This window comes from Centropristis striata, chromosome 20 (genome assembly GCF_030273125.1).
Source record: "Centropristis striata isolate RG_2023a ecotype Rhode Island chromosome 20, C.striata_1.0, whole genome shotgun sequence".
In the NCBI taxonomy this organism is placed as follows: Eukaryota; Metazoa; Chordata; class Actinopteri; order Perciformes; family Serranidae; genus Centropristis; species Centropristis striata.
In genome coordinates, this window is record NC_081536.1 from 29,698,354 (window position 1) to 29,710,792 (window position 12,439).

A 12,439-nucleotide genomic window follows, 5' to 3' on the forward strand; every position below is an offset into this window, starting at 1 on the left:
AGTGGTGCAGTTTGTTTCACAGGCGTTCTGCACGTGGATGTTGAAATAGTTTGTACATTTAAGGATATTACCTGCAGGCTGCAAACTTCAAGGCAGCAGTTATTGACATAAATGTGTCAAATATGATGTTTTGCTTCTTACTACATAAAAAGCTTTTTTATGGAGTATGTTAGCTTCCTTGATATTACTATTATGACTGCTAAATACAAAATCAGCTCATTCTTATCATAATAAGAATATTATAGTGCTTGCTGTTCCATTGTTCATAAACTTTACTGCACAAAAACAAGATTGGATATGCACATGCACCAGCTGAACCTCGTAAACAACAAAACATTGCGTAACACGGAGCAAGAGTGAGCCAAAGTGAGAAACCCAGACTCTTTGTTACATCACATGATTGTGTGACTTATCCATATTGAGTTTCATCAAGGCTGAACAGTGGACAATGCACAGTGATCATCTAGTTTCCTCTCCGCTCCTTCAGATCCGCCATCTGTCAAAATATCAATTTATTTCCTGCTCTCCATAGAGTGCCGAGCACTAATTGAAAATAACATGTACTCTATTCTGTCTGTGCACACACGGAGAGCGAAGCTATCAGTCAGTCTGAGATGTGAACATGATGCAATCACTCCCTGATGCCAATCTGTAGAATAATTCTTTTTTTTTCTGTACGAGGAGATGAAGATTATGTGTGTTTGCGTGTGTTGCAGCACACAGACAGTATCTGTATTATACAAGACAACACAGGAAAATTTGCATATCTTATTAAGTGCAGCACGCAAAGAATGATTTTAGGGCAGAAATTGTTTTACACTGTAAAAAATGTCTGTAGATTTTACGGTGAAAAACTGCTAAACCATGACAGTAAAAGACAATGAAAATGGGTTAATTCAGTTTCAGTAACAATGAAACACTGTAAATGTATATATATTTTTTACATTATTTTATTTTTTTTAAATACATTACTCCACTGTAAAATACATTGGCACCCTGTTTGTAGCAAAAAATATACTGTAATATATATACAAGCCATCATTTTTGCATTATTTTTTTGTAAAAAATACTTTTTCTCACTGTTAAATGTACTATACATTACATATACATACTATAACACCATATCTCTAACAAAATTATACTGTAATATTTAATGGTAGAATCTTTGATTTATGCAGCATTTATAAAGTATTTTCTTGTCAACTATATGGCAAAACAGTGTTTATTTTGATGGAAAAAACTTTTATTTTTTACAGTAAATATGGAATGAAATGGCAAACTTAAACAGTAATAATACAAAAAGTTGCACCGTATTTATTACGGTAAAGTTCTGGCAACCACAGCTGCTGTTTTTTTACTGTGAAAACAGGGGTTTTTTTTACAGTGTATGATCTTTCTTTAGAGTAAAGCATAGTGAAGGAAAGAGAAGTGAAAACATAATTATATTAATTGATTTTTAAAAAAGCAGAGATTCTATCTCCTTCTGCATTACTCTGTATCACATGAACCGTTCATGAGGACAGCCTGATGTTTATCACGAATAAAAGACAAAAGTGCAGTAATTGGGAGAATATGAAGAGGCGAGAACGAAGCCTGGCAGCACACAACATGTATTTAAATGCAATCATACTAAATATATAGACATATGATCAGCAGCACAGGCTGACATGCTCCTCATTGATGAATGAGATATTAATTAGTAGTAGTACTGGTAGTCCCACAGATATCAACCTCAATGTGTCAATTAAAATGACATAATCAATGGAGCCGACCGGGCTCAGTGCTGCTGCTTTCAGCCTGCATTCATCACAAGATAATTAGTGACCCTGAAAGAGTTCATTTTCAGTTTTCTCTTTTTTATTCCAAACATGTCATCTCTTTCTTTCTTTCTTTCTTTCTTTCTTTCTTTCTTTCTCTCTTTCTTTCTTTCACTCTCATGTCTTTCACCGCTCTAGATAGAATATGGTTACGTGTCAAATCGTTTTTGAACACAGCAGCAAGGCCCCAGTCACGGCCACAGCCTTAACAAGAGAAGAAAAGAGCCAGGTGACTGTGAGAACCATATATACCCATGTTTCCGTCAGGAAGAAAAGAACATTTGGCATGCCCTTTATATGCCCTTTATATGTCCTTTCCTCATGGTTAGAACTGAAATAACTAAATAACTTCTAACTGTCAGAATTTTACTAGATTTAATAACTTCCAGAATCTTTTTTTCTGAATTAATACTAGGGCTGGGACTCGATTAAAAAAAATGAATCTAATTAATTAGTGGCTTTGTTATTAATTAATCGAAATAAATCGCATTTTAATCGCATATAAATATTTGACCTGAGAACAGTGAGAAGTAATTTTTTTCACATGGATTTTTAGTATACCATTGAATAATGACTGAATACATAAGCTTAAGCAACAAAAATATTGTTTATTTTTGTTCAAGTCCAACAGACCAGTGCAATTTTTGCCATTAAGTGTAGCAATAGCATATTTAGAAATATAGTACATTTCATAAATTCAGGTAGCCTATAGGTAGGTAGACCTTCTGTAAACTAGAATACTTTGGTTTTTTAAGTAAAACACAATCCACAATCCCATGGCTATTCCATGGATATTTTTTCCTATTGGTTTGTTCCAAGTCACGTGACTTTCAAGGTCCCGGCGGTCAGAACAAAAAACATGGCGGACAGTTCTCTAATTTTTTGTGAAAAAATCAATATTTTGACTTAGTTTCTGCATAAAAATGGATTTTGGTCACATTTCTACGTGAAATACATGTTTTATTTTCTAAATATTCACTCAGTGAATGTTCATTATCACTTTGTATGTTGGAATAGCCACGGGATATGACTGTCATTGACTTGCATTGTAGCGAAATCCGTGTCAGTTTCACGGAAATTTGAGTGATTCCGTGGCTATTCCACGGATTTTGAGTTAAGCAAATCCGTGGCTATTCCACGGATTCCTGTGAGACCAGGTTGTAAAATTCATGATGCATTACTGCTAATTATTATTTTTTTATGTTAATTGTAAAGTAACTGAACTGAAGTCTAATTCACTATCAAGTTACCATTTAATAATGATGATTAAAAAGTGTAACCAAGTTTTATGATGCATTATGGTTAGTGCAACCACATAGTTTCATACTCATATTTTCATGGCAAAATATGAAACACATAGCGGCGTTCTTAAATGAGTGAAGTCTGCAAATCAGCGGGGTGTGTGTCCCAGTGGAGGTCAGCTAATCTGTCTTCCACTATGAGGCTCACTCCAGAGGTGGAAGTAGACACACACACACACACACACACACACACACACACACAGCCTATCCTGGTCGCCATGTGTGTGTCCACGGGGAGGGGAAGTAGGGCGACACGCTACAGACTCCCTGCCACCCACACCTGCCTCCGCTTCAGGCTGCACACACACACACACACACACACACACACACACACGCAGACACACACGCACACACACACACACACACACACACACACACACACACAGCAGGCAGCATCTTCTCTCATATAAAATGCCACATTGGTTTCTTTTGTGACTTCTTGTATGATGTGTGTTTCATTTGCCAAGAAGATTGAAAGTGAGAAGGATTAGAAACCTCAAGGGCATTTTAATGAGCTTTACGGTCCATTTCTGTCAGGTTTAACGTCTACAAACAGCAGACGCATGCAGCAGTTTTAACTGCATTGAACTGCAATCCATTCTATACGTGATATAGCCTCATTAAACAGCTTCAGCCATTATGAAACTTTATTTTTAACAGCTAATTAAGATTAGGCAAAGGCTTTGGCTGTATTTAAATAACAGACCAAAAAACCATTTACTCCACATTTAATCAAGTGATTGAGTATTATCATTGTATCCTACTATAGTTAAATAAGGGTTCCACTATATGACATATAATAATTGAATAAATATGATGCATATAACATAATAGATTGACCAACGAAACTTTGTTTAAAGAAGACAGAATTAGCTCTTATATGTATTATAGCTACAACATTAAAATGCTTGTTATAATACAACTAAAATATATATTCTCAGTATGTTCTCTCTCCTGATTGTGGCTACTTTGTCATAATGTTTACACAAAGTGAAATATTCAGATGCAAGCCTTCAGATGTGTTTTTGTGATTGCGCCATTCCATCAAATGTAAGCAATTTTAGATGTTGTGTGCATAATTTTACACTATTTTTTTCTAAAATTCAGCCTGACATATTTGCCATAATTTTTTGAAAAGTGAAACATACTCTCAGAGGAAGTATTTGCGTAACAAATTTCAATAAGTCCTTTGAAATTTTGTCCTCATACGTAAACATATCGGTCAGCATTGTGAAGCAGCTGCAGCTTTGTCAGGTTTAGGTGACAAAACTACTTCCCCAGGGTTAGAACAAACAACTACATGGTGAGGTGTTATAAAATATAGGCTAGTTAAAACGTTCAATCAATGCACATAAGTGCTGCAAGTGAGGTATGTAGCTGATGTTGGTGACGTAAAAACCTAATGAGCAGTAAGGTGACGCTACTTCAAATAGCAGTGTTTAGTTTATTTTTTTAACAGGACATGAACACTTCACATGGGTGAAAATCTGAACCACCTCCTGCTTTGAAGGCATTTTTTGTGCTTTATACTTCCCCTTTTGTTTTCACCGTAACATTACTACATAGACTGAAAATAAATAATGGACGTAGTCACCGTGACGTCACCCATTGGTTTGCAGCCTGTTGGAAGCATCGAGTTCATCGTTATACTCGTCGCCATCTTGTTTCCGATACGGGGAGCAGACCATATTTGGACTGTGGAGGAGGAGAGGGATCTGATCACTGACTACAGCCTCTCTACACCTCAACCTGACTGAGAGAAGCTGCTGCTAATTCATGTTAGCATTAACTGGGATGTTAGCTTTGGCTAGCAAAAACAAAAACAAAATGTATGTTACTTACCTCAGAAAACTGAACAGCGACTCCTTGGAGTGTCTGTTAGTCCAACCAAACGCTGAACAAGACATTTTTACTGAACAAAACGTTCACATAAACTATCATTAAGTGAAAATACAGTGAAAGGGTCAAAGTTATAAGACCAAACCGCTAAACATCCTTGTTTATATCTATATGACGTTATATATAACTTTATTGACACGTTGCCGTGGATACGGATTGTTCTGCTTCTCTCCTGGTGACGGCTCGCCTTGTTAGTGACCTGTCAATCAAAGGTAGCCACACCCCAAATCATACGATTCTTTATCTTCTATTTTCTTCTAAATAAGGCCATTATTTATACTTTTAACATCAGATTGTCTTAAAGAAGATTTTTTATTAGTGATTGAGACCATAGTGTTGTCTGAGGTAATAAATCAAGTGAGAAGTTTTTTCATTTTGCACTGAAATTAATGCACAGATTTTTTTTTGCAGCCAAATTTAGCGCCCCCTACTGGAATCTTTGGTAGAATGCAGTTTAAGACACTTCCTGGTTTGCCTCCATGCTCAGATCCGGGGGTTGCCGGCTGCATAACTATTACTTCATCATTCATATATTCATAACTACGGCCACTAGATGGCGTCACTAACTACAAACATAAATATGAGTCATATTAAGGTGCTGTACAAAGACCCATGGGGTTATATTTTTGGGAAGCACAATTTAATAAATTAAAGTTGTATCACCGTTAACCTCAACATTATTACTTTATTTCATCATTTCTGAGTCTGAAATCTAGCTCCCGTGTTGTGTGATTCTCTTTGGTAAACCTTTTTTTGTCTGGAAAACAATATTCTTTATTGTGAAAATGCTTCTTCCAATTGTGAAAGTTTCCAGCCTGTTTTGGATTCAGATGTGGCTCCTCCAGTGATATCTGCCGGCCAACCTGATGATTCAAAGGCCATCAGTTTCCACAGAGCATATTTAACATATGACACTTGGTGGGCCCTTCCATCTAAAGTGGTTTACAGGAGCAGGAGTGCATACATCTTGAGTATGGGTGGCCCCGATGGGAACTGAGGCTTATATCCTGACAGTGCTGGTGCTGATATATGCTCTACCCACCAAGCTACACAGAAAATGAAATCCCTAACCTTGGCAGCTTTAGTGCTAGGCTCTACTCATTGAGCTCCATGGGAAATTGAGTTTCTAACCCTGGCAGTAGCAGCACTTATAGCTCTTACCCAAAGGGCTGCAAAACTGCAGAATTTCAAAAGAAAGATGGCACTGTCATTTTCCTTTGGCTCTGTAGAGGTCTATGGGGTCACCGAGGCTAAAAATATATGAATGCACTTGTGTTGTTATTAAGCATTCTTAGTAAAACTGTCCACAAGAGCAAATGAAGATAAAGGATGGATCTTCTATTAAACAACAAAAATCACTTCCTTCAGTGAGCAGGCAGGTGCACAACACAGCAACAAGAGGCAAAAGTTGTGAAAACTCAATCTCATATATTTTGCTTTAGTTTAAATTTGAGAGGTTTAAATTTGGGGAAGAAAATATTGACAACTTAATATAAACTCAAGGCCCAGTTATGAGCTTCTTCCTGAGCTTTCAGTCACACCTTATGGTCTCCTGATATTACATTTATTAATATTTTGGTTTTCAGCCATGATTTTCCTGTCTGTAATAGAAAAAGAAAAGCTGTCCTTCCTTAGTCTGCACTTGGAATAGAATAAAAATACTTTATTGATCCCCGGGGGGAAATTGCTTTTTGTTACAGTTGCTGCTGTATAAGAATAGAAATAAATACTTCTGTAAACAAATACAGGTAAAAAGTTAAAAAAAAAAAAAAAAAAAGATAATAATAAATAGAAAAGCACTCTACACTAGCTCTACAGCAAAACAAGCACAAATGCCTGTCTATAGTCTGTAAAGATATGTACAAATAGAAATATTAAATGTAATTTAAAGGAAAGGAAAGGGATGTATAAAAGAATAAAATAGAAATATGGAAATATAGACATGTACAAATATGTATATATGTAACAAGTGTAACAAATTGTAATGTTGAAATATTGCACAGGATTCATGTAGAATTCTGGATTGCACAGATTTGCTTTTACTTTTGCTTTTCTTGTACATATTAAATAAAATGCATGCCATTTATCTTCATACAAATAAGTACAATGCTCTTGTGGGAACAGACTACATTTTGTCATATTTTTTAATCAAATTTGGTATTTGTTAGTCTTACTAATGTATTTTGCTCTTGGTTTGTTTCGGGAAATGTTGCATAATTAATTTTCTATTTCAAGAAACATAATGATTTGCAACCTTTTCACTGAAGCCAACTAAAACTGGTCCATCTCATCCAGTGTACTCTACAATATGAATTCTTTGAGCGCTTTAGTCAAACTGTCTGCAGCTGACAAATATTTGTCAAAACCTGAATGTAGATTTTCTTTTCAGAAGCTTTCATGTGAGAGTAGTGTTTATCTTGTTCATCTTCTCCTGTCCCACATCACAGACGTTTTTGAAGGGAGAAATCAAGAAGGCAGTGGAGAGAGGTCTCTGGGTCATTGGTAAAGTGAAAAATGATCCGCTTACATCCAGGCTAACATTGCCCGATAAGATTGGGGGCAGATTGGACAGAGCTTTTCGCATTAGAAAGACCAGCTCACCCACTCAAAGATGTAGGGCAGGGCCACTCAGGAGATAAAGTCACTGTCAGTGTGGTAAAAGCCAGCGGTGACACCACAGACATCAGCACTTCCTCTAGATTATTTTCTTCCAGTCGGCGAGAGTTATACTTGTAGTCCTGCAGAGCCCAGGGAAGCTGAAATCACACTCACTGTAGTAACGATTATGCTTTAAAACTGCAGCTCTTCACTGCTGCACCTTAATTAAACTGTTTGTTCCCTTGTTTGTTTGCTTTAAGAAAGATGCTTATTTTACAGGGATGGTGACAAATTTCCCAAGTCATAAATTAATATAACCATAGTAAACAGAAATATAAACTGAGCAGTAGAATTTAGCTCTTTCTAATCCAAGAAAGGTCTTTATTATTACATTAATGGAATGGCAGAAACCTCAAAGCTTCTCTCGGTAAATGCTCGCCTGGAAAATGTAATTGTGGCTTTAATGTCAAAATGTGAGCTGTTTATGGAACCAAATTGACCTCTTGTTTCCCTGAACTGTTTTACACACACAGTTTCTAACAATTATGTTGTTTCAGCGTCGAGGATATACGGCTCCGTGTGTTGTTTGTTCAGCTTTTTGGCTGCGTGTGTGTGTTTGTGTGTGTGCATGTTATATTCTTCTATCGCTGTGAGGACCAACTTGACTATTAGGATTTGAGAGTGGGGACTGCTGCTAACATAACACACTGGAATCTCTGACCCAGCTGCCAGCAGTCGAGTTGCATTGTGGGTGATGATGTTTTTAGGTTTTCACAAGTAAGAAGAAGGTGTGGAATTAAAAAAAAAACACAGATTTTGGCTCTTTTCTTTTCTATCATGGGTCTGATAGTGTTATAGCAATGCTAATCATCTAATTTAATGTTGATTAGGTATTATCGATTAGGAGTTTATCACTAAAATCTCAGCTAATGTGATTCAACAGGACTGTCTGGGTGGGTTTGATAAGATTTGACTGACAGTGGCGAGGTAATGTGGGCAAACAACCTCACGACTCTCATCAGATTTTGATTCGAGCATTGCCAATTCTCGATTTGTGCATACTGTGAAATAATGCCACGGCTCGGAGTGAGCAGCTGAGTGAGTGTGCAGGGCTGCTGAGGTTAGGTGTAGGTCGATATGATTGCTGAGGGTCCTCACAAATACAGTAGAACGTGTGTGTGTGTGTGTGTGTGTGTGTGTGTGTGTGTGTGTGTGTGCGTGTGTTTGTCAGTGTGTATGTGTGTCATTTCTTGTAACATTACTAGCATGTGCCTCCTGACTCCATGTGACAACGTATAAAATACCGATACAGCAGCTTACAGGAAAGAACAACAAGTCAGTGATGATCTGGCTATACGCTGTGACACAATGCTAACGCACACTATTCTTAATAATAACTTTATTTTCTCTCTCTCCCCTCCCCCTCTCTCCCTGCTGCCTGAAACAACAGATCACTTGGGCATCGAGTTTATGGGTAAGGAAGCTTTTCTTGTCTTGCATGAGTCACGACTGTAAACACCATTAATGACACACAGCAAATAGCATAGGTGGACGGGTCTAATTCCATATGGCATCACTGTATAACATCATTATATGATTTAACAATGAAAGCTGTGGTGACAGTCACATACTGTATATACATGCTGTACAGGCTTTCTGCCTCTGTCTTCTTCCTCTACACACATGTAATTATATATTATTATTTTCTGCACCATCGCTATCTTTACACTTTTCTTTCTCTCCGGCTCTCCCTCCCTCTCTCTCTCTCTTTCTTTCTTTCTTTCTTTCTTTCTTTCTTTCTCTCTTTCTCTCACAATTGCATATGAAGTGTCCCTTCAGAATTCCAATGTGCTGCAGTCTCCTTGGAAACAGTGAGAACAGAGAGGCAGGCGGGGTACAGTCAGAGAGTTTTTATGATGTTGGCTCTGTTACCAAATGCACTCCTCATTAGTGCGTGTGTGTATGTGTGCAAATGCGTGGCACGTGTTCAAAAGTGTATTTCTGAAGTCCTTCGTTTTCACTTTATGTGAGTTAGATGAGATTCTTCCAGTGATTGTGTGTTCAGTGTTTGTGTGTTTCCAATGCACATGCCTGTGAGGCTGTGCAGGGCGGATGCCAGCGGCTCCTTCTCCTTGTTGCCAAGCTCCCCTCTCCTGTTCTTGGCTCTCCTCACCGGCTCTGTGTCGGGTATCACAGCTGAGGAGCGCTAGTTAACGACATGGAAGCTTGTTGTTAACTAGAGCTCCTCACTCTCTCTGTTGCTATAATTTGGGCCCTTTCCACACGGACAGGTTGGAAAAGCAGTGGATCATCTAGCAAAATGGCCTCCCCGCGGTTTGACATAACCGCTTCTACATTCTCAAAGTGAAATTTCCCAGGAACAAGCAGTGCTCTGCTTCTCTATCTGCGGCACGACCGCTGCATTTGCAGTCAAAACGAACAAAAGCTTTTTTTTTTTCAGGAAACTTGCTGAGACTATGCAAACTTGGCAGTGACAGATGATCCTTTCCACAGAGCTATCTTGCAGGTTTTCCCATTTATATTCAGTGAGAGGTTTTATGCCTCTGCAACATTGTTCAGGCTGCCACATTTTCTTTGCCTAGCTAACATCTCTAGTCCTGCCAATGTCTTCCCCGGCATTGTGTTAAGCAGTGCACAGATAGATAAGCACCTCCCACACTCAACACTGGCTTGTCAATGTCTGCGGCTTTGGAAGCTGTTTCTCATGAGGGAAAAAGTATAAGGCTTACATTGCAATCCACTGAAACAATATACGATACAATTACATATTGTACAAAGTGGGTTACTTGTGAAAACAACAACAAGGCTGCATTTTGAAGGCCTAAAATGTGATGCTGGATAAAGAACATATGGTTTTTAAAACTCTTGAATCATTCAGTCTTACAACATCCCATCCAGTATTGCAGCTTATTGCCAAATCATACATGTGAGTACCTGATCATTCTCAGATTGAAGTCAAACCTTACACAGTTAAATTTGGCTCTAAAAAAATAAGACTCAGCGCACTGAGGGAGCCCTCAAAGAATCAAAGCAAACAAGGACACTGCTGGGAGAAACCCTTTAATAAACATATCAGTAGTCAGTGGTAAAGTCCACCGTCTCCGCCTGTATGAATACTAGTCAGCTGGTAGTCAATCAACTGATAAATGAGCCACTGATGGTGAAGCATGAATGAAGCTGTTATTCCCACTAATGCAAGCACGACAGCAGTCTTCTGCCTGAGCCGATGCAGTGCTGCTTTTTTTGTACACAGAGCTTTTAAAGTATGATTCTTTTTGATGAAAAATGTGATTTTTATAAGATATAATAGTTTAGTTTACCATTACAATTGGTAAATGATAAATGGACTGGCACTTATAAAGCACTTTTCTAGTCGCTTTGCGCCCACTCAAAGCGCTTTACACTACAGACTGCACTCATTCACCCGTTTACACATTCATACTGGTGGCAGAGGCTACCCTAAACGCTGCCACCTGCCACCATTGGGAATTCATTCACACACCGATGAACGCAGCATCAGGAGCAATTTGGGGTTCAGTATCTTGCTCAAGGATACTTCGACATAGGCTGCCATCTTCCGGGATCGAACCACCAACCTTCCGCCCTTCCAGGCGGCTGTGGCTCAGTAGGTAGAGTCAGTTGGCCCCCAACCGAAGGTTGGTGGTTCGATCCCTGACCGTCGCAGCCTACATGTCGAACTATCCTTGAGCAAGATACTGAACCCCAAATTGCTCCCGATGCTGTGTTCATCGGTGTGTGAATGAATTCCCAATGGTGGCAGGTGGCACCGTTTAGGGTAGCCTCTGCCACCAGTATGAATGTGTGTGTGAAAGGGTGAATGAGAGCAGTCTGTAGTGTAAAGAGCTTTATAAGTGCAGGTCCATTTACCATTTATGTGACCGCTCTACCAACTGGGCCACAGCTGCCCCAAATTGGTAATAATTATTTAGTCAGTAATTAATTTCTGAGATCTGGGAGCAATGTAATGTTACTATAAAAAGTCAGATGGAGAAAGAAACACAGTAATCAAGACAGGTCAGCAACAAGTTAACCAAACATATTGAGAAGAGAAAAATAAGACGAATGGTAAAAATAGCAGCCAAACATGCACCAATTAGCATTTGCAGACAAATTTTTAGTTTCAGCTTTGACCCAGGGTATTTGCTCTAGATGTGCTTGCAAAGTTTACTTTTGCCTTTATACTGACATTACTGTACAAGTGGCTGATTTTCTCTTTTACTTCCAAATAAAGTGCATTAGATAGTCTGGCTAAGCATCTGTCTCATTTACATACACCACACATGTTTCTTAATCATGTTTCCAGATTTACTGAATCATTTTAGTGAGAATAATGTTATTATACCGGTTAAAATCATGATTAATAAGATAATTAGGATCCAAGTTGTATAAAGGTGGAATAAACCTTTTAAATTCTGACCATTTAAACTGTCTTTTTATTTTTATTCATCATTGGCGTCAGCCCATTGGAATGTGTATTCAATTGTAAAAATGTGCAGCTAATATATGGCATTAAAAAGTAAATTAAAATGTGCACCAGAGCTTTTGAAACTCACGAAAGTCTACGGCCCGGCGCCTTAACCTCTAAATTTTGTCAACTTCAAGTCTAGTTTTGAGTTTTTCTAGCTAGGTGAGCTTATGATTCCAAATCTCCTGAGATATTTCTTAGGAAATCATATTAATAAATGCTCATTATGGCCTATTAGTAATGTTGGTTGGCTGAGTAGGTTGTTTTATCTTCATTGTGAGACTCAAAATAAGGTTAGCGGCTCCATTCCGACATTT

At 38.2% G+C, this 12,439-nt stretch overlaps 1 protein-coding gene across 1 annotated transcript in view; it reads left to right on the forward strand.

The window, feature by feature from the left end:
• LOC131993429 (pro-neuregulin-3, membrane-bound isoform) overlaps positions 1-12,439 on the forward strand; it is a 495,301-nt gene that overhangs the window by 427,475 nt on the left and 55,387 nt on the right. Inside the window, exon 4 of the mRNA XM_059359337.1 lies at positions 9,066-9,089. Coding sequence (XP_059215320.1) covers positions 9,066-9,089 — 24 coding nt within the window. The remainder of the gene's footprint in view (positions 1-9,065; positions 9,090-12,439) is intronic.